Source organism: Melanostigma gelatinosum, assembly GCF_949748355.1.
Source record: "Melanostigma gelatinosum genome assembly, chromosome: 11".
NCBI classification, from domain to species: domain Eukaryota; kingdom Metazoa; phylum Chordata; class Actinopteri; order Perciformes; family Zoarcidae; genus Melanostigma; species Melanostigma gelatinosum.
This window is the reverse complement of record NC_136644.1, coordinates 13,374,589-13,397,403: the sequence shown is the minus strand read 5'-3', so window position 1 is coordinate 13,397,403 and position 22,815 is coordinate 13,374,589. Positions and strand designations below refer to the sequence as shown.

Sequence of the window (22,815 nt, the reverse complement as noted above, 5' to 3'; positions counted from 1 at the left end):
GAAAAGGGAACCTTAGTGACTGAGGAAGAGTTGCAGTCTGCAGAGGCTGATGCAGAAGCACCAGCTGCTGAAGAGCTGGTAAAAGAAGAAACACCTGCACCTGTAGCAGCAGCTGAGGAGGAGGAGGCTGTATCTCTGTCTGAGGAACCTGCAACTTCAACCCTGACAGTGGAGGAAGTGGGTAAGGTTGAGTCTGAAGACCAGGCTGCGGTCCCTGCAGCTGCTCCAGAGAAGGCTGTCTCCTCTACAGATACCTCACCTGAAGATGCAGCTCTTGCTGAGGAGGCTATACCAGCTGAGGAGGCCATCACCGCTGCTGAAGCTGCTCCAGCGGATGAGACGTCATCTGCTGCTGAGACATGGGTGGAGGACGCAGCAGCTGAAGCGTAGAGGAGGCAATTTAAGCTTTGGCAACAACACACAGTGAAGCTGCAGCAGTTGTGGACACTACTCAGCTGGCAGCAGCCTCCTCTGGGTCAGACCTGGAGGTCCTCTCTGCTGCTGAACCAGAAGCGACATCAGAGGCTCCAGTACACAAGGCCAAGCACTGCCACTCTTGCCACTCATCAGCAGCAGAGGAGGTGGCGCATCCTGCTGCTTTGGGAGTGCAGCTGACCAGTGAGGAAGTTGTAGATATAACACAGGACATCAAGGAAGCAGTGTCCCTGGCGGAAGGAGAAAGTAATAACATACTAAGTGACATGCAAGTTAAATGCCTACTTTAGTTTCATCTATAATGCATAATAGTTACAATTATTGCTTAGTTTTTTTGTTAATTGTAAAGGAAGGAAATAGTAGCATAGACCCTCTCCACTGCCTCCAAGGCTACAATAAGTACAATAAGATAAATGACACCCAAAGTTTCAGCTTGTATCCACCTGTTGGACAAAACATATACTTATATGACTGAATAATGCAAGTAGTGTAGGGCAAATAGCCACAAATAGTCATCATTTTGTACCTACAGTGACAATTTCAGACGCCAAATGGCAGCAGAATAAATCTTAGACACAGCAGACGTACTGACAGATGTAACAATAACTTCTGAAATGATTGGCTCTGACGACGTGTATTTCTGCCTATATCCACAGAGCCAAAGGTGTCTATCTGGACAGTAAAAAGCTGCTCAGTGATGTAATAGTACAGTTAAGAAGGTAAACGGCCAAATGCAGCACAGCTATAAGCACGGCTGTCTTGTGTAGAGCTAGAGGCAGTAGAATGGACATCTTCAGGATCGATATTATTCTCATGCAGCCACATTTTAGATGTTCAGTGTATGAGATCAGTGTGACTCGTATACACTATTAGCACACCTTTCTTTGCACTCCATTGAAATCCTGCTGCCCATGTCCATTCTACTTGTATAGACTCTAGGTTATGCATGTTGCAAAATAGTCATGTTCACTAAATGTAAGCATGTCTACCATACAAACTAGTGTTGTGCTTGTTTGTTTCAGCCACAGAGAGTATGGAGGTGGCGACAACCCAGTCATGACATGACTTCCACAACACTCGCTTCACTCCCGTCAGCCAAGCCAGGACAACCGATTTAAACACAAGGAGAACTAGCCACTGGTCTAACTAGCTAATGTATCCTTTTTTAAATGGTTTCAAAGGTGTTTTTTATGTTTCCTATCTTTTTTCTGATCAATCTCTTTTAGCATTTGTGAAATTATTCCCATTATGTCTCTTGTCCTCTGGGTGTCACTGTAGCAAAGCTTTTCATGACAAGTTGAATAGAACACACGTTTCTTCGTAGTGTGATGTAATGTTGTGATCGACTTATTTTCATGGATGTTGCCTAATCAGCCCAACAATATCTACCAACCAAGACTGCACCAAGATTTTTTTAATTGGGGGAATAGTACAAATAGGTGCAGACATGAATATGTTATGTAGTTTAAGACCATTACACTTTTATTGTGTTGCTAATTGGAAAGTGATGCTTTCCTAGAAAGAACATGACCTATAATACTAGTAAAACGTATTGCACCAATGCTGATATTTGCTTTTTAAAGCTAACTTCAACTGATGTCATTAATACATCGATATATGTTGGTATATTTCTATTTTCCGATTCTTTTCTTATTGTAGACAATTTTACCTTTTCTTTTCTTATTGTAGACAATTGCCGTACAGGTTCAACTTTAACATGCCTCCAATTCTCTCCAGTTGCAAACACATCATATATCGTCATATATTAACTATATATCATATGAACATATTAAATAGTTAATATACCTATATGTATTTAGTTAATTAATATGTATTTGCTGTCATAAATAATGTGCTCACATAAACACTTTAAATAAAGTGATGTATAAACAATTGAACTCAGTTTTGCTGTGCATGAAATTATTCGTGTTAATCTGTTAGTAATCAACATTGTTTTGCACTGTGTTATCGTGACTTGGTGGAGACATAACTGTTATTGGACAGTTTGTCTTATTGGTATTATAGCTTTTCAGAAGGTTTTTGGAATAACTCGAGACCATCATCTTTGTTGTCCTCAGACAAAAATAAGCAAGAAGACACATTGATGAACAGGGCAGGATTTAGCTTTTCTTTTTTGTTTTTCTAACAAAGAAAACTAAAATAGTAAACAAATCGAACTGAAATGGATGAGTTTTTACTCTGGTTGTTTATTGTACGGCGTGACGTCACACGTGTAATTCGCCTGAACGAGCACCAAGTTATCCGACAACCGAGAATAAGTCTCCATTAGCACAAGAGTCTATATTCACCTAACGTTACTGTCCCACGTAAAACACGTGTGTGTGCTCCTGTGTGTCTGGTGGGCTTCAGGGCTCCTCATCGTGAATACAAACAGAGCTCTAGCGTCAACGTTAGCAGCGGGGCTCCTCCGCCTGACAGTCGACAGAGGCATCAGAGCAGAGGAGAGGAGGAGAGGTTACTGGATGTCACAACACACAGCAACTAACTATCACTAGCCGGCCAGCTAACGGTAAGTTTGCCGCTTGTAAACTTAAGTTAGTTTCCACCAAAGGAGAGACTAGAAGCATCTCACGGTAAGCGAGCTCGCGGGTGATTAGCCAGCATTAGCCACATGGTTTGTTGTTTCTTTTCTGACAGCTTGTTTTTCTAACAATGCTAACTTAGCTAGCTTAGCATTAGCCAAGTTCAGTTTCTGTTTCTATTCGCTTGTCGTGTGCGATGGTTCTTGAAATGCGTCTTATAGCACAAAATGAAAAGACCAACTCGGCATACTAACCAAAAAAAACAACTATTTATAAATGATGCAAGAGCTGGCTTATGATTCATTGATAAGGTTAGCGAATAGCGACAATGAACTCTCCCTTTGACTCGCTCAACATGACTTAATCTTGCTGTTATCTTTCATATCTATTAATTGCAAACAGTCGGCCAGCTAACTGTGTGATCTTGATTAACTTAAATTTTTGGCTCTAACCTCACTGCTTTCTATGTGTCAGAGTTGTTGCAAAAAGTGTTTGTGTCAACACTGAAACTATAGATTCGCTTTGCAGGATAGCAAGTGAGTGCATATCATTGTAACCTAGCAGTGTGATGATAAGGAGGCCGTTGACCTATAAACATTTGCATATCTATGGTATTGAAAATAAACTGACAAATATTAGTGTGTGTGTTTGAGTTAAAGGCACAGACAGGAGCAGTCTGGCTGCTTTTTTTTTTTAAAAGGTCACAGCTGATTTAGTGGTTATTTTAACATGCTTTAGTGCCGTTATGTAAACTAACATGCTTTAGTTATATAACATTTTATAGATACATATGACATTTTTTAAATCTTGTTTATTATTATGTTTATTCTAATTATGTTCACATTGCTTTAAGAGACATTGTAACTGATAATAATAAGTGTGACACTATATTGTGAAACTGATATTTTCTGAGACAGCTATCATACTTGGGTCAACAGGGTAAGACTTTGTTAGTAGGGTTAGGTTTAGTGTTAGACAGACTACACATTGTTATTATTATATTGTCACTTTCTGTAAATCCCCATAACTCATTTTGTTCAAAATGTCTTTATTTGGACATCCTGCCGATGAAATAAGAAGATCAGCTCCGTAATTTACAATGACATAAAACAGAGAAAAAGAAAAAAACTAACTTTGAAATGTTTAATCTAGCATGTATTTGGCATTTATCCTTAGTAAAGGACTTAAAGGATAAATTATCAAAGTAAATAAATTGTGGTCGATCAGGTAAAGGATGAATGGACTGTCTCAGAATTAAACCTTGTCAAAGACTCATTTTTCCAAACATGCACATTTTTTGAGTCAATTGTAGCTTACTGAATGACTCTTGACATGCTACCGCTAAAGATGTTATTCAGTACATTTTAAGTGTTGGTTATGTGAGATAACTATAGATAACATAATTTGATGAAGACTGATGTGTATTATAGAACAAACTGTGACAGTTTCAGGCTTATTTAAACACCAGATACTATTATGCGGCAGATCATGACTACAAGATTGTAGCAACTCAGTTCTATTGATTGTGTGTGTGTGTGTGTGTGTGTGTGTGTGTGTGTATGGGTTGGGTGTATGTCACGTAAATCCTGAGGTCATGCTTGCCATGTATTTGTACGTTGTGTCATCACTATGTCTGTGTGTATTGGTAGAGGGCAGGGCACAAGGCAGGGTGTTGTATCTTTAACAGCAGCCCTAGATACTTGGGACAAAGGGTCTGTTGTTGAAAGATCATGTGTGTGAGTTGTCATGTGATCTCAGCTTAGGGCAGGGTCTAAGAAGTGCTGACTCTCTGAGGTTCCTTCCACCCAGGGAACAGGCAGACAGCAAGCATGCATGCAGAGAGAAGAGATGGACGGCTGGATGGATGTCAGACAGAGAGGAGATGTGAGTCTGAGTCAGAGTCAGGCAGAGAGAGAGCGAAAGGTGCAGAAAAAGTTCTTTTCTCTTACCATGACAAGAAAAAGCACCGCTCTCATGCTTTCGTTCTCCTTGTCTCTGTGGATTTTTAAACAGCAGCCAAGTAAAGATACAAGCCTGAATTTTGACTCGCATCAACTTTTCTATGGCAAGGCAAGTTTTGACTGTTTTTTTTTTATACGTTTGTTGGGATTTGTAAAATCAGAGGTTAAAGGTGAACTGAATTTGACGTATTTACAGTGAGACATGTAGCTTTAGCTCTCGTTCAGAATGATTTTCAATGCAGCCGAAATAGTTTATATTCCAGGAATAGCAACATGACACAGTGACTTCTTCTGACCTTTTTAAAATGATTAATTTCTTCCCTTGTAGCATGACTGGTGTATGCTGGTGATTTTCTTTATTTGAATAGTTTGTTGCAGCGTTTTGACTCATTTATGTTTCAGCTCAGAAGCCACAAGGCAGCCACGTGTTCACAGTCGTCCTGCAGTTCCTGTATTACTTGTTTGAATCAATTCAACCTGCAAGTCCTGCTTGAGAATCTCCACAGATCCTGTGTGTGTGTGTGTGTGTGTGTGTGTGTGTGTGTTAAACCAGTTTTGGATCTCTGGCTGCAGTTTGCATGTTTCATATCCTATGTGACCTTGCAAATTGTATTTCTTCAGTTGTTGGAGGGTCTTTTTCCACTTCGATTGATATTCTCAATATCTTAGAAGGTGAAAATAAAGAAGGGGTTGAAAGGAAACAAAGAGAGAAGTTGCAGAAGTTGCGCTGCATTGAGAAGTTATTGCCATACTGGCGTATTTGTCATTTTAGTGCCAGATCGTTCTGTTGACCAAGTGAAAAGATACAGTCACCACATACAGGACTCTGGACCTGCCTGAACAAATATACCATCGCATGCATCCTGCAAATCTGAATTAACCTAGCACCTCCAACACAGAACATATACATAACAGATGAATATCTGCTCTGTGTTGTTGAAAAATTGAACAGAGGATTTCCCTCTGAGCTGATAGCATGTTGGTCTCAGTGGCAAAGCAGCACAGCATGGCTCATCCATTATGCAGCCGTTAAAGTAATCGAGCATGTCGTCATATACAACATGTCAGAGGACGTTGTGTTGTCGGGAGGTTTGTACAAAAGTAGAAATGCCTTGAAACATGCATGGATTTTACATTGTGTTAATGCTGTTTTGCATTACTTTTTCACTGGAAAATGTCGAGCAGAAGGGGTTACTTTTAAACCTTGTCTTTGTGTCTACAGAAGAATTTGAAGATTTTAGCGTAGGATTATCTTTAAGCAGACGGTGAGCTGGCTTGGCTGGCTGTGGGAAGATGTGCTGTGGCTGATGAGGAGAATACAGTTTTTTTCAGTTTGGGACCTTGATGTAAAAAAATAAAGTGCAAAACAAAGTTTCATCAACACATCGAAAGGCAAAACTGGTACAGAGAGCTCATTAAGCGAATGTGGATTAAAAATGTTATCGCTGGCTGACTTTTTATTGTCTGCAGCTATCTTGTTTTCAAATGCGAATACTTGACGTTGATCTTAATTTTGGACGCGATAACTACATACTTGATATTGTGATAAAGGACTGATGCTAAAGCTGCATGGCCCACATAAACATCAACATTCTCACCAGTTGATGATCCATGTAGAGAACATGGAATTAAAGAAGCAGTGTATTCGTGTAATGTAGGGTAGAGGTACCGGTAGTTATTCACATCATTATAAGAAAAAAAGGTAAGACTTGTTTTATTTTATTCTGACATATTTATATATTTTTGATAATGGGGGTCGTGGGGGTGTAAACTTCCTCAAATCCAAAAGAGAGCAGAATAGATGTTACCCTAAACATAGTAGCAGCAGCTCCCACAGCGGATGAGCTAGTAATGAACGGGCATTTTCTTTTTAACATAATCTGTAGTCGGATAGTTACCTAAATATGCTAGTGTTTGTATCTTACAGTTCGTATGAACAGACAAACACACTTTTACCATGCTGACACCACCCTCCATACTATCTGTCTTATAACCGTCCCACATACGCTGCTGTTCCAAGGAGGGATGAAGTTGTGAAGACTCACCAGTTTAACATTATATCAAATCCCAATAGGTAGCCAAGTCAACCCTTTAAAAACTGAGTGAAGTCAGAGTAGGTGGAGCATCAGTTTGTGTATATCCGTCTGCCTCGCCATGCTCCTGCATTCCCTTTGTCTTATATCCTGTTGTCACCCTGCAGAGCAGCACAAAACAGGGACCGAGGGTCCTGTGGTTCTTAGCAATTGTTCCCATGGCTCCAGTCTGCCCTGCCCAGGTCTTCCATTGGACACTGTGTGCATGTTTAAGGGACTGACTTGGCATTCTGTCAGTGCAACTCTTCCCATAATAGCAGACAGGCACTTCCTGCAAACCAAAGCCAGAAGGAAAGAGATGTTGTTCAGAAACATTGTAATCCAGCATTGAACTGCAGTGTCTTTTTGGAGACTTTGTAAAAATAAGTGTTTTCTGTGATTATTTATCAATATTTCTGTTAGCTGTCCACTAGCAATTCCTGATGCCTTGAGTTGAGTCTGTTTGACTAATCGGAGGCTGTGTACCTGACTGTGAGGCAGTTTTGAGCTCAAACTAGCTAGAGAACAACCATTGAGGTGGTTGGCATTTATTGTTTTGATCAAGGACACAAAACAGGGATAACATAGGGAAATAGGTGGACTCCTGTCATCATCAAACAAACTATCAAATTCTCTTTTGTCTCTTTGAATCTGCATCACAGACTTTATTTGTTAAACAAAGTTGTGTTTATCAAGTGCTTCTTCTCTCTCCAGGGGCCTTTTATTTTCCAAGCTGGTGGAGTCCACCAGGCAGAGGTGCTGTGGCTAATCACTGGCTGTAATCGCATATCCCTGAAGAGCATGAGACATGACCTCAGTGGTGCTGGTCGACACTGGTGGGACGGTGGTGGAGTATGTCACAGCTGAAGAGGACGACTCCCAGCAGGTGGGTCAGACACAAGCTAGAGTAACATTGCATCTGCAGTTCACAACAGAATCTTGCCTCCTTTTTTTCACAACTGTCATGTTCTCTTATTTTTTTCTGCTCTCTTTCGTCCCCCAATCTGCAGGAGGGAGAGTGTGAGGTGGACCTGGAGTTTGAGGGAGCGGTAGAAGGCGAGTGTGAAGCCGAGGAGGCCTTTGAAGAAGTCCAGGACAGAGAGGAGGCTGAGAACTACCCAGCAGTCATAGTAGAGGAGGTACCCGGCACCAGACTGGCCGATGAGCGAGGTTACTCAGCCCAGGTGTTCGTCTATAATGACGAGGCTTACCTGATGCAGGAAGTAGGCGATGAGCAGGAGGTGGAGACAGAAGGGGAGGCAGGTGAGACATAAATATTTCTGAATCTATAAAAAAAATTCCCTTCATGTTACCTCTGTAATGTTCATTTTGGCGCTGTAGGTCAGTACATCAGATGACTATCATACAGTCTCTTTTGCAACACATAACACATGCTAGTGGGCTGTGTTTTGTGCTGTTACTTGTGTTGTTAATTGAGGTGCTGAGAAAAGTTTTTCTCCTATGTATTCTGTTTTCATTGCTGGAGTAAAGTTCCCATTTCCCCTGGGTCGCATAGGTTTCATAATAATAGAAAAAGAGAGGGGATTTTTACTCTTGTACTGCTCCTGTGAAAAGGTGAAGACTATTATTGTAAGAGATAACACCATAGGTTTGCGTAGTAAAAGTATGGATATGGTGCAATATGTAAGGCCTTTCTCTATAGACACCCACATTGGAGCTTGTTTAGCTGTCACATATCATTTTGCTAAATGTTTCATATAAAAGGCATCATGATACCAGTGTATATGGGGAAGGCCGAGGTCTCTATGGCCACATAAAGTTTCATCTGACTTTATAGGTTTTTTTTGCCAGCCCATAAAAAGTTCTGATTCATTACATTTTGGTAATACATTGTGCAGTAAGCTTAATGTTATCATATAACTTAGATTATTCATTTTAGAAACTATTACCATCTTTAAAATATAAGTTTTACCCAAAAGGGACAACCCCAATCTGGTCCAGTTTTGTTGCTTGATATGTTCGACCGGATGGCTGCCATTCAAATTGCCATCCCTGCCTTATACTGGGTGGGCACAGTCTCTGTAGCAGGGGTCTCAAACTCGAGGCCCGTGGGCCGAATCCGACCCGCCACGTCATTTTATGTGGCCCGCGAATCCGCCCAGCAAAAAAAAACAAAAAGTTCAAAAAAATTAAAAAACAAAATTGTGCTGGGCAAGTTAACGCGTTAATTTCGCGTTCACGCATTCATTAATTAACGCCGACAATTATTTTATCGCGCGTTAACGCATTTTTTAAATTTATTATAATTTTTAATTATTTTATTGAAAGACAAGAGACAATACATATACATAACAACAAGAGGATGACAAGAACAGTGGATAAAAGCCAGCAAACATCCTATAGTCAGACTGTCTCATGTTTATCGTTTTGTATTGGAGATATGATGTCCCTTCAGGGTTGCCGTAGAGAACAGGCGACTTCCGCTTCTGGTCGAGGGGGGGGGCAGAAATAAAGAGAGAAGCTGCACCAGCTGTTGCTCTCCCTGGAGACTAGTGGACATCGCTGCGGTAAAGTCAGCAGACACTCAGATCTCCGTGGTCAACTCAGCAGACACTTACATGTTAGTGCACCTATATGCTGAAATTCACGGTAAACGCATTTAAACGGCACAGATCAGGAGCGAGCGAAGGACTTTGAAAGTTAGCGGAAACATTAACGTGAGACAACATCCGGTTTCTTCAGACGAACATCCGGTTTTCAGAATAAGATGCGAACAAAGTACCTTGTCTATGAAGCTCAAGTATTGTTTTTGTCAAACATTTCTTTGGTACACTAGAGAGGTTAGAGCATGTCATTAAAATGTTGTGAGTTCACCTGAATCTAGATTCAACGTCAACAGATTGGTTTCATAAATTCAAGCTTACAAAGTATTGCTTCTGTTTGTTGTGGTTGGGCTGGAATGTGGCATATTTCTCATATGATTCTCCTGACGGCATCAGTGTGACAAGGTCTGGTGAAGTAGGCTGTGAAGCTCACAGGCCTCTGTGTTCACACACTGCCACCTTCTGGGTATTTTTTACAGTAACTTTTTCATTAACAGTGACGGTATCTAGTATTAACTCTCTAATCATCCATGAATCCCTTATTAATTGTGTCCAATCCAGTGCGGTGTTCATAAGTATGAAACAGACTGAAAGACTGGGACAATAGTATTTTCATTCACATATATACATATTGAGTTTACAAACTGGTTCCAAATATAAAATGTGCTGTCTCAAGCAGAAGGATAAAGTGATTCATTTAAACTCTAATGGTACTTACTGAAGAAGCTAGAGTGGCCATAATCACCCACTATAAATACATGATTGTTGTCTTTTTGTGCAATTAGTGATGCACATAAGCAGATAACATTCTGTATACTGTACTTATCAGGCAATTAAGTATTGCAAAATAATCCATTTAAATTATCAAAATGATAATGACCTATGCTGTAAGAGAGTACTTATTTATTTATTTGTTGTAGTGCATTTGGCTTGTACAAAAATACAAGTTAAATCATTTTAAAAACAGCAAAACACATGCTGTGAAGCAATTTGAACATAAAGTTTAAACAGAGCAACACACACACAGTCATTACAAAACATGGTGTTTGTTGTTTTTTAACCTATTTTAATGAGATGTACACTACTGTCTTGTTTTGTATTTGTCAATTCGTTGTGCAAACTGCAAATTTGTTTGTATTTGTAGATTTTGTTCAGTGAGTTTCTTTTAAAAACGGTTATCACAGCCCCGCTTTCTTTGACGTAGTCACTACGCATGTGAGGGAGGGCGAAGGAAAGGATTTCCTGTGTCGGCTGCGGAGGGATACCTTTCTGCCGCCGTAGTGTGTCTCGTTGAATTTGAGGATATTTCCCATTTGCGGCGGAGTGATCTGAGCTAGTAGCTTCCTATACAATTCAGTGAGAAGTCAATGTGAATCTACAGCAAGGGGGAAAACATGGCGACTTCGCAGCATGAGGGGCACGCAAACCAGCTCGATCTACTCATCCGAGCCGGTAACGTATCTTTGTGTACTTATACCCTCGATCCGGGAGCTTACTGTAACGTACGGATTTGTGTTTGGACCCCCTCGTCCGCTGCGCTTCAGTCCGCTGAGTAGTGTGCTGAAGTAATGGAGGAGGGCAATCAGGAAGTGATCACCTTGGTAGCAACCTGCATGGCGTTGCTACACGGTTGACCGGACCCGGTTTAAGAGGGGGAAACACTTCCGCAAGGCTTGCCAGTCTGCACAAACGGATCGTTATCTGCACGAAGTGTGTTTTGCATGTTGTTGCATATTATTCCCGCTGCAACATGAGTTAGGATAACAATGTGCAGATCGACCCTGCACAACCAGGAAGTGAAAATATGTTGTCTTTCCTACGTCTTTGCCACGCTGTCGGAGTCGGAAGGACATGTGGGTGTTGTTTTTACTAGCATGAATATGTTACACACAGCCATATATCACCCAGTGTAGTAATATTGTTAATATTATGTGTGGCTGGCTTGAGTTTTTTTTCCATTTGTACTTGTGTATGTCCTCACACGTTGTCTCTAAATAACAGTCCATTTGACCTGAAAAGTAATGACCATCGTGTGTATTTATGCGTATTGTATGAGAGGTGGCCCTATTTCAATATTCAAATTTCGGATGTTTTGATATTTGTTGTGTTTTGGTGTCCCGTTATCGTGTTGCACTGATTGAAGCGTGGGGTGGCCTGGCTCACGCGCTTTCTTCCCTATGGCTGTTTCAAGTGCAGCTACAGTCTTCGACAACACTGACCTGTAAATACACATTTGTGTGATATCACTCGGGGTTTAACAGTTAGTGTTAATGGGCTACGTGTTGCGAAAACAAGGCGTCGTTTCCACCCGGGTTTTTCGCAAATTTCAAAGTATTTTGTCCCGTTTCGATGGCGGAAGCATTGTGTGCGGAGAGGGCGTGGTGTGTCGTTGATTGACTCGCCCATTAGTCCAATAGCGTGTGCGCTCTTGGAACGTCAGCAGTAGGCCAATCAGATTCTACCGGGGGCGGGCTGTTAACCGGAAAATAAGCCAATGGGAGGTGAGGTGGTAGTTGAGTGACAAGAGGATTAGTGAGCTTCTTCGAAGAGAACTGGAGGGAAAGGATGAGGACTGTAAACACGGAAGTCATCAGAGGCCGCACTACATTTTGTCGGACTTGCTGCTGTTCTTGGTGCCGTTACATTGTCGTTAAGTTGATATTATTTTCATTTTCCTAACTTCTATGAATTATAATACTTTTATATTACACCCGCACATGATGTGATGTACACAATTCTATATGTTTGTATTTTTCATACACAATAGTTAAGAATAAATCAAAATCCCAACATTTTGGACAGACTCGAAATGGCTAAAGTGTCTATGTGGTTATGTAGGTCAAGCCACAGCTTTCTGCCCTCACACCTTTTGGTGGTGTTATTACACGGCTGCCTGGTTTTAAGGACAGCTCGGTAAGCTATAGAGTCTCTGCTGTGGCGGCCGCCAGCATGTCCTGTTTGTTTGTGAGAGGGAATTGAATGAGTGAGACAATCTAAAGATAGTCCATTTCTCCGCATGCTGTGCCTGTTGCCTCAGTGAGATAGCCAAACATGGACAGGGCAGGGTGTAACGGGAGCTCGTGATTCCCACCAGTGATTGACACCTACAGCAGGTGCCCTGGGTTCCTTCTCAGGGTCCCAGATGGGGCAGCGTACCATTTCCTTCAGGCTGAATCCCATTTGCTATTCAAACAGCATTGTTTCTGTGCCAAGTCTTGCCATATTTGTGAAAGCCTATAGGGGCGACATTCCTCATATCACTCTTTGAGTATCCTGAACCAATCCTGGCATCTCAATCCTGGCATCTCCATCGTCATGATAAGTAGTTCAACCAATTTAAAGAGGCAATATAGTTAAGACACTTCATACTGTGAAGTTCAAACTTTACATACCGTACTTTTTGGACTATAGAGCGCGCCGGTATATAGGCCGCACCAGCTGAGTAAAAAAAGGAAAAAGAATGTGTACATAGATAAGCCGCACCGGTCTATAAGCCGCAGGTGTCCCCGTTGAACAGCAAGATGCTTTTAACAGTACTAAAGTTGTCTTCTCTGAACATCATAACATGTCGCTAGCTTCTAAGCTAATTTTAACATTACGGCCAATGGGGAAATGCTAACCGCGATTAGCATTAGCGAATATAATATATATTCGTACATCTTTTCATGCAGACAGACTAAGGTCTCTCAAGGCTACCAAACGGAAGAAGTGAAACGAAGCAGCGTGTCTTCTTATTAGAATCTAAAAGCCTTGAGAGACCTTAGTCTGTCTTAGCGAGTCGGACATCTATCTACCGGTTCATGATGTGGTGTGTTCAAGGACCCAAATGCAGACTCAGGACAGCAGAGTTATATTGCAAACCAAGATGATTTATTTCTCTCACTCAAAAACACGCACACAAAAAAAGTCTTGAACAAGTTTTGTAGAACTGGGAAAAAAAACTGGAAGAAAAAACGGTAATACGTCAACTAGGAGGCGTCTCCATGCGCTCCGCACAGGTCCAAGCCGGGAAGTGGTTTACGGTACCGGTAATCCCTCTGATCCGAGCCGGAAAGGATCGCTGTTGATCGCTATCTCCTTCGTCCTCCTGTGCACTAAAACCATTAAAGTCCTCTTCTTCAGTGTCGGAATGGAGTGGTCTCACCGACGTCACGATCTCCTTAGTTACGAGGTCGGTCGGCCATGTTGGAGTACATACAGATCCTACATGGCGGCGCGTAAACAAGGAAGTGCGGCGAAAATACCATACTTTGAATCACTGGATAGTGCATCAAAGGTTCGCTACCTGGCCAAATTGAAGGTTATTGGTAACTTGGATCCCTATACGATGAGTGCAGATCGTTTCAGTGCCGATCCTACTTATCTTCCATCGGTAAACTACGCCAACATCTACACGTATCTCGTGAACACCCCCAGTCCTTACACAAAAGACGAGTTTGAGTGCTACAAAGGGCTCGACGCTTATAATCAGTTTGTCAGTGGATGGGTCCGAGCCGTCAAAGCAACGGTCGTCGAGAATTCTCATCTCGTCATTGGAAGGGTAAATATATACAGATCTGGTCCGATATTTAGCAATATTCAATGTTTACTCAGCGCAAACAGACACGTGTGTTTGTTTACATTGTACGTGCACGTCATTGTGTGCGTAGGAATTCACTTTCAACTAACTCCTAACTTCATCCCCCCCCACACATATATATATATACATACATATATATATATGATCTGACGTTAAACTCATATCAAGCAATGCTGAGGCTGCATCTCTGTGTTTCGCCTGTTGTACACGCTCGACACGTCTCTGGTACCGACTGCTGTCACGGGCCGATGAAGCTTCGGTAACCTTCTCATGTCCAAGTTTAATTTATATTTCCTTTATTAAATACTGTTCACAAACGAATTTGTAAATAAAATCACTGACCACTTATAAAGTGATCCGCACATACTCTAGTGTACGCCAAATTCCATTCCTTTATATCTCGAGAGATGCGTGACAGCCATTTCTCGCGACGTCGCTTGGATAGCTCCTTCGTGTCATTTCCTTGATGTGTAATGACCGCTGGCAAACGAAAGAATGATTTCTTGTCTCTATCAGCTCTGCTGCCACAACCAAAGACAGCACAAAAGTTCACCACCGATAGGTTATGCGACTCAGCCGTGCATGCCAGTGGCTTTGTGTGTACTCCAACATGGCCGACAGCTAAACTGTGACGTCACACGAGACCACTCCATAGAACAGCCTCAGAATTGCTTCGTTCGTGCTTTCAGTCAATCTTTCGTCAGTGTCACTTTGCTATTCATCCGCCATATGCTCCGTGGTGAGACGGCGGAGAGAGCGCCATACAGCGATCATAGTTCGTCGATTGTTGGCCACAATTGTGGCAAATCTCCAAGATATCTTCCAGATATGATCTTAGTTCATGTATAATTGTGTTTACAATGGCTGGTATGATGATGTTGCGCAGACTTTTTTTTCGGACTTTTATTTTAATATGTCTGGACTATTTCCGGTATTTTTCTCCGTGACAAATGCTTTCAACAACACGCTGAATGCTACACTTTTCGAAACATTGTCCTAACTGTACCCCCCCCCCCCATCCCACAGCATGCGAGTAATATGTGTGTTTTCATAGTCTGCTTTATCTCAGCCATTCGTTGTTTGTTCAGGTGGTGTTTGGACAACCTTTTGGCAGGTGCTTAGTGGTGTTCTACTCAGATCTGTAGCCTCTTTGATTTGATTAAAATAAAAGCTAAACAGACCCCCACCCCACGAGGGTACAGAATCCGTAAAATCCATAATACAGACACACTTACATTACAGACTAAGGTCTCTCAAGGCTACCATATGGAAGAAGTAAAACGAAGCAGCGTGTCCACGTAGCTCTGAGTAGCATTTACTTTTAGCAGTTGCTTTTAGATTCTAATGAGAAGACACGCTGCTTCGTTTCACTTCTTCCGTTTGGTAGCCTTGAGAGACCTTAGTCTGTAAGTATGTCTGCATGAAAAGATGTACGAAGATATATTATATTCGCTAATGCTAATCGCGGTTAGCATTTCCCCATTGGCCGTAATGTTAAAATTAGCTTAGAAGCTAGCGAGTCGGACATGTACCTACCTAACTGAAGGTACATGATGTGGTGTGTTCAAGGACCCAAATGCAGACTCAGGACAGCAGAGTCTTATTGCAAACCAAGATGATTTATTTCTCTCACTCAAAAACACGCACACAAAAACACGCAGGATCGCTATCGCCTTCGTCCTCCTGTGCACTAAAACCATTGAAGTCCTCTTCTTCAGTGTCGGAATTAAACAGCCTCAGAATTGCTTCGTTCGTGCTTGCAGTCCGTGTTTCGTCTGCACCCTCAGTGTCACTTTGCTCCCGAGGCAAATCCGTCCCTGAGCTTGCCTGTCCTCCTCATTGCGCTGTCCTCCTCATCTCGTAGTAGTCCAGCCTTTCGGAACCCGTTGGTGATGGTGGATTCCTTCACACTGCGCCGCGCTGTTGGGATCCACTGGCAGACTTGAGAAAAAGCTGATCTTCTCATGCAGCGTGTCTACGTTGCTCATAGCTCTGAATAGCATTTACGGCTAACTGGCTTGGCCAGTTGCTGCTAGCACAACAGCTATTCAGAGCTATGAGCAACAACAGTTATTGCCTCATTGCTTTTCGTTTGGTAGCCGTGAGAGACCTTAGTCTGTAATGCAAGTATGTCTGCATGAAAAGATGTACAAAGATATATTATATATTCGCGAATGCTAATCTCGGTTAGCATTTCCCCATTGGCGGTAATGTTAAAATTAGCTTAGAAGCTAGCGAGTCGGACATGTACTGTTACAAGCATCTTGCCGTTCAACCTTTTTTGTTAACAGTCCTAGTGAGAGGTAGGTCAAAGGTACTTCATCCATATTGTAGCGACCCTGTCAGTAACAGCTGGTAGCAGAGGGGTTGCTGGTAGCAACTGTTCTGTGTCGGGAGCTAGTAAATGTTGTGTTAGACCGGAAACGGAAGTTGCGGTTGTTGTTGTGGCGGAGAAAAGCTACGGAAAAATCCGTATATAAATCGCACCGGACTATAAGCCGACGCCTCAACGCGTGGGGTAAAAAGTAGCGGCTTATAGTCCGAAAAGTACGGTACTGTGCCTGGATGGAACGGTGAATGTGTTGTTTACTGAAATTGCTAAATCATTTTGTAATTCGTCTTTTCACAAGGGGCGCCATGTAGTTGCATTTTGTTTGTTGCAGCACTGTGTTTATTGTGTGACAGAGGTGACGAGCCGTTGGTAGGAGTATTTTTCCTTTGGGGAAATAATTAAGTCGTTTGCTTACATTTGATATGGGAAATCAAATTGTAACTCGTGTAAGAAAAATGTTCCACTGGGCTAAACCAGTCATTTTATTTTCACTTAACTATTTATTCATTGATTCTGTGTGTTTCAGTGGAGGCTTCTGTCCATGGCACCAGTATTCACTGCTATGACAAGACCTTTGAGGCTGCAGAGGCTCTGCTACGCATGGATTCACCTTCCAGCCTCAGAGAAGACCGTAGCCCAGGTAAAACACACTCACTAATAACAGGCCAAAACACAATTTACAAATGGTTACACTTCAAACGTTGGTGTTTCATAATAAACTCAACATAATTGTATACATCTATGTGGTGAGGTGTGGTTAAATACTAAATGTGGTTGGTCTGTTATCTCTACTGTAGTTTGAACATGAAGAAAATTTTATATATATATATATATATATATATATATATATATATATATATATATATATATATATATATATATATATATATATATATATATATATATATATAAAATTTTACACGAGGGCAAAACTGCCCCTAAGAAATGTAATTTTGACCCAGATTTCACTAGGAGAGGGGAAAAAAATGCCCCCATAATTTCCTCCAATAATGATAATTTAATGAACTTGTCAAAAACATCGTAGTCTATATGACCCGGTCCAGTTGCCATAGAATGGTTTTGATTTTCGCCTTGACTGATGTTGCGTGTGCGTGAAGAACCGAACTTTCTAAACAAATAAATAAATGGAGCGCTTCTTAATCAGACCTGTGACTGCGAGACTTCAAGTCAGCTTCAAGTGACTTTCAAGTCAGCAGACACTTACCGGTACATTTGAGTGTACCTATATGCTGAAATTCACGGTAAACGCATTCAAACGGCACAGATCGGGAGCGAGTGAAGGACTTTGAAAGTTAGCGGAAAGTTTAACGTGAGACAACATCCGGTTTCTTCAGACAAACATCCGTTTTTCAGAATAAGATGCCAACAAAGTATACATATTGCATAATGGAAATTAGATTAAATTAATTATATTCATATTAAGTATAAAACATGCTACCTGCATGCTACCTAAACTCGAGTGCGTTAAAGGGAAAATACACCTAACTTGTGTGTAAAGTGTCTTTATTCTTTGATTTGAGGGTTGCAGGAAATGAATAATACCTGACTGACAGTCAATTAAGATATTTTAGTCAGCAAAAACTCAAATGGCACATTTTTGAAATTTTTAAGGTGCTACAAAAATATTTTTCTCAATAATTCCATACAATGACTTATGTATATGTAATCAAAGCATCGTTGACTTAATAATTGTTAATCGTTGTTTAAAACATTTAATAACTACAATAAATAACCACAAAGAAATACGAATAAAATTGAATATGATTGTCTGATATACGTTTGTTTTTGTTAAAAAAAATCTAACAAAACACTTTGAATCTGTAGACTACTGCCTAATAGTCTTATTATTGCCATTTGATGACAATTGCTCATATACTGTCAGCCTAAATAAGTATATTTATTATTTTGAACAAAGGTTAAATGTCATTTCACACGTTTCAAAAAGTGCCCCCAATTTTTTTTAAATGCCCCTGGATTTCAGTCAGTTGGGGCAAGAATTGCCCCCTAAAAAATATGTAAATTTCCTACCCTGATATATATATATATGTTGGGAACTAAAGGAGCGTGTTTGGGTTATCAGCATTTAAGAAACTGAATTCTTGACATCAATAGAATTATTGATGAATGTAACAATTATTAATGATTATTAATAACAACGGGGCACCATCCTGCGAACAGGGACCAATAACCAAACGATAAAACTAAGTCTCATAATTAGTAGTCACTCATAATGTCAATAATCTGCGTATGACTATACATTCAGTGACAGTGAAGGTTTTTAAGTTCGAGCACAGGCTACTACATACAGGTTTATCAAATACATATGCACAAGTAATCACAGACGACTGCTCCTTAAAGTATAACAGAGTTTATTAAATCAAAATAATAAATGATCAAATCAATTAATATTGCAACCAACAAACGTTATCATACAATCTTATATGCCTAACTAAAGAATGGATAAAATGGATGAGGGTGTATGTCTGTGTGTGTGTGTGTGTGTGTGTGTGTGTGTGTGTGTGTGTGTGTGTGTGTGTGTGTGTGTGTGTGTGTGTGTGTGTGTGTGTGTGTGTGTGTGTGTGTGTGTGTGTGTGTGTGTGTGTATATGTGTGTGGGTCTGTGGGTGAAAAGGAAGGAGTCTTACAGCTATTGCTAAAGACTACAAAGATGGCGGCGTCGAGTGACGCGGTCAAAAGGGGAGGGGCCTTAAGATACTACAGCTAAAAACTACAAAGATGGCGGAGTCGAGTGACGCGGGCCAAAATGGCAGTGAGACTGCTGTATGTAATCACGTGTGCCTGGGCAGCACGTGATGTGAGGCGATCATTTGAACGGGGTTTCCCAGGGGCAGAGGCAAGAAAGAGAGCAAAGGTGGGGGGTCATGAATCAAACTTCTGCGTGCGGTCCGCGTTGGAGTGAGAATGGGGATCGCTGGCCGTATCGTACACAACGTGCCGTTGTTGGTAGAACTGCCAGCAGTTATGTACGATAGCCGAGATTCCACACTTCACTCACAGAGCTGATTTAATGAGGAGAGAATACCACACGAAGTGTAATAAAACAAATGAAAATAAATCAAATAAATCCCAAGCAAACAGTCATAGTTAATCCACAAATACAGCGGAGCTTCTCTGCTCCGTAATGATTGCGCAATACCTCCGTATCGCGTGACAGTAACCTAAAAACACGGGAATATCAACGTATAAATGAATGGCCTGAATTAAACTTAAGTTAATTTAAGCTAAGCTACGCCCAGATGCCAAGAATCTTACTTGTCGATGCTTCGTTGCAACGTTGAAGTGTTCGTGGCAAAGTGGTCCTTTTTCCTCTGCAGGAAGGGGGGGGGGGGCAGGCTGCTTGCAGCGCGGGCTTGCAGCGCGTGCGTGCAGCGGGCGCTGTGCCGTCGTGGCGTGAGCTCGCTCTGGAGCGAAACGCAGACGTGATCTATCCTCGCTGCAGGGAGGACAGTTTAACTTCGGCTGAGACGACGTGGTCCGTACGTCTCCCGGTAATCATCGGTCAGGAGAGGATTAGACGTCTTCCTGCCGGAGTGTGCACAAAAAGAAAAAGAAGCAAAAAGCGGAGAACGGATCGCGGATGCGGATTCGTCTCGGCTGGGTAAAGGAGCCTTACTCAAAGTGGAACACTGTCGTTTCGTCCAGCGAAATGGCTCGTGACCTGACAGGGTTTGATGAGGGTTTGAGGGCCGTTGCTTCCTCGTGGCCAGCGTCGCGCTGGCGGGGGGAGGAGAGGCCGATGTGTCTTCATGTGTCCAGGACGAAGGTCCGGGCGAAGAGAGCGTTTGCGTGCCTCCTGCTACCCCGGAGGGGTTGTTGGAAAAAGCATTGAGGTGTGATCTGCAGGCAGTTTTGTAGAACAGTGGTTGAACCACAGGGGTCCTGGGGTCTCTTGGCTCTTGGCCAATGAGATTGCAGCGGTGCATTCAGGTGACCATGGTTTTTGGGGGGGGGGGAATTTACACCCTAGTGTGAAATTCCTTTGCTCTTATCAAACTACAAATCAGGATGAAACCTTTGCTTGAAAAAGTTAAGGCCTGATTCTCTTTGTTCACAGCACATGTTGAAGCCATATGGTCAGACCCCATATATATATATATATATATATATATATATATATATATATATATATATATATATATATATATATATATATATATATATATATATATATATATATATATATAGGGTATTCCAGCTTAAATATTTCTTTAAGCTTAACTCTTTCCTCTTTAATACCTCCATCCAGACGCTTTCATCCCGCCTTGTACAGTGACACCAGACTTCCTTCACGCCGCCATGCGTCCCGACATGATTACAGAGACAGAGGTGGAGATATCGACAGAGGAGTGCTGCGAGGAGGAAGATGAGGAGATGGTCACCCTGCTTGAAGAACCAGAGCCAGGCCACGAGCCTGTCAGGAAGAGGAGAGGTAGACAGAAAGATTTTTAAGTTCTTGTTGAAGATCCAACACAGAATACATCTATAAACTGAGAAAAGTGAACCCTCAGTCGTCCAAAGCTGTGGAAAATAGCATACAGATGTGTTAAAACTCTATTTCATGCAGTTGTAGACCCACTATCAGCACCATATTGCAGAGTGTGGAGAGTCAACATTTGGAAAAGGGTAAAGTTTTAAATCGAAAACATCTGGCGGCCCTGTGATTAACCTTGCCTCACGAGCCAGGCCTCAAACCAAAATCCAGGCTTCCACTGTTAATTACAGTTATTGAGTATTAAGAGCACCATCTAGTGGTAGAGTTTTACTGTTGGGTCTAAACTCGAGCTCACAAAATGTTTCATCAATGAAAGAGAATGATGAAGTCCTACTTGAAATGTTTCCTTGATAAAGCTGGACGGAAGCCAAAGACTCATCAGTCATCTATTTCCAACGGCTCACTAGACCTCGGCATCAAGAAGAAACCAAGAGACGGGAAAGGTACTGAGTAGTGCTAATATTACTGTCTATGCTAAACATTTATGTATTTATGTAGTGCAAAGCACCGGATGAATACAGGTTACTATTTATCAGTGCATTCAATTTGCTTGATTTCCAGCAGGGAGCACCACCTACCTCTGGGAGTTCCTGTTGGACCTCCTCCAGGACAAAAACACCTGTCCCAGGTACATCAAGTGGACTCAGAGGGAGAAGGGCATCTTCAAACTGGTCGACTCAAAGGCCGTGTCAAAGCTGTGGGGGAAACACAAGAACAAACCTGACATGAACTATGAGACCATGGGACGGGCACTCAGGTGAGCAGTGTGTGTCTGGCCTTTTTTGGGAGGCGGAGATAATTGTGTATTTGGAAAGCAGCATTGCAATTCCTGATTATCGTTTTTCCCTTTAGATATTACTACCAGCGCGGCATCCTCGCCAAGGTAGAGGGCCAGCGGTTGGTCTACCAGTTCAAAGACATGCCCAAAAACATAGTCATCATCGACGACGACAAGGCAGACATGCCCTCCTCCGACGATCTGATCGGCTCAGAGGCCGTATCCTACCAGTGCGTGCCACCTCCGTCGGACATGCTGCTGCAGGCCACCGAGCTGTCGTCGTCCAAGAAGCCCAACATCTTGCGGGGTGGGAACAGGGCCAACGTGGTCCATGCTACCGTCGCCACAGGCAGCAAAGCGGTGGCAGGAGGTGGTGCGGCGATGGTCACCGGGATGCCAAGGATAATGTCTGTTTCAGGAGCATTGGATGGGAGTCAGCAGTCTCATACGGCTATCATCCCAACTGCCACTGGGCCCAGGTTAGACCCCCTGCAGTGAGATGAGGACCTCCAGTTAAAGGGTTTCTCATATTACCAGTACTAATGCAAGTGGCTACATCTGTTCCCACCAGCAAGTATTGACTTTGACTGTTTGCTTTCTTACCTCTCGTCCACAGGACGGTGCGTTTGGCAATGCAGGTGCCTGTGATGATGACGACAACATCACTGGGTCAGAAGATCTCCACAGGGGCAGCCGGCCACACCACCCTTCTCACCAACACTTCTGCCATTGGTGCTGCTGGTAACAACAACTCTCAACAGAAGGTGTGTGTGTGGAAACTCATTCAAGTACTTCTACTTGCTTTGATACAAGTACAAGTATCACAGCATAGTATCTGTTCTACTACGAACTATGGCAGCTGAGAAGCTGCAACTGTCAATTTTAGCAAAACCTTAATGGAACCTTTTGAATTAATCATTTTTAATTCATCCATCTTTCCATTTTCTGCTGTCCTTGTTGCTTCAATTACATGATTAGGAATTATTGTTATATACTGCTCGGAAATGCTGAAAAATAC

General features: G+C 42.0%; 1 protein-coding gene across 1 annotated transcript in view; it reads left to right on the top strand.

Moving 5' to 3' along the window:
- The first annotated feature begins 2,827 nt into the window (after nucleotides 1-2,827).
- Nucleotides 2,828-22,815, top strand: part of LOC306784951 (ETS-related transcription factor Elf-2-like) — a 21,294-nt gene continuing 1,306 nt past the window's right edge. Inside the window, 9 exon segments of the mRNA XM_079279152.1 lie at nucleotides 2,828-2,965; nucleotides 7,726-7,897; nucleotides 8,022-8,274; nucleotides 17,013-17,126; nucleotides 20,774-20,956; nucleotides 21,376-21,462; nucleotides 21,581-21,776; nucleotides 21,872-22,276; nucleotides 22,414-22,561. Of these exon segments, the coding sequence (XP_079135278.1) occupies nucleotides 7,820-7,897; nucleotides 8,022-8,274; nucleotides 17,013-17,126; nucleotides 20,774-20,956; nucleotides 21,376-21,462; nucleotides 21,581-21,776; nucleotides 21,872-22,276; nucleotides 22,414-22,561 (1,464 nt within the window). The 5' untranslated portion in view covers nucleotides 2,828-2,965; nucleotides 7,726-7,819.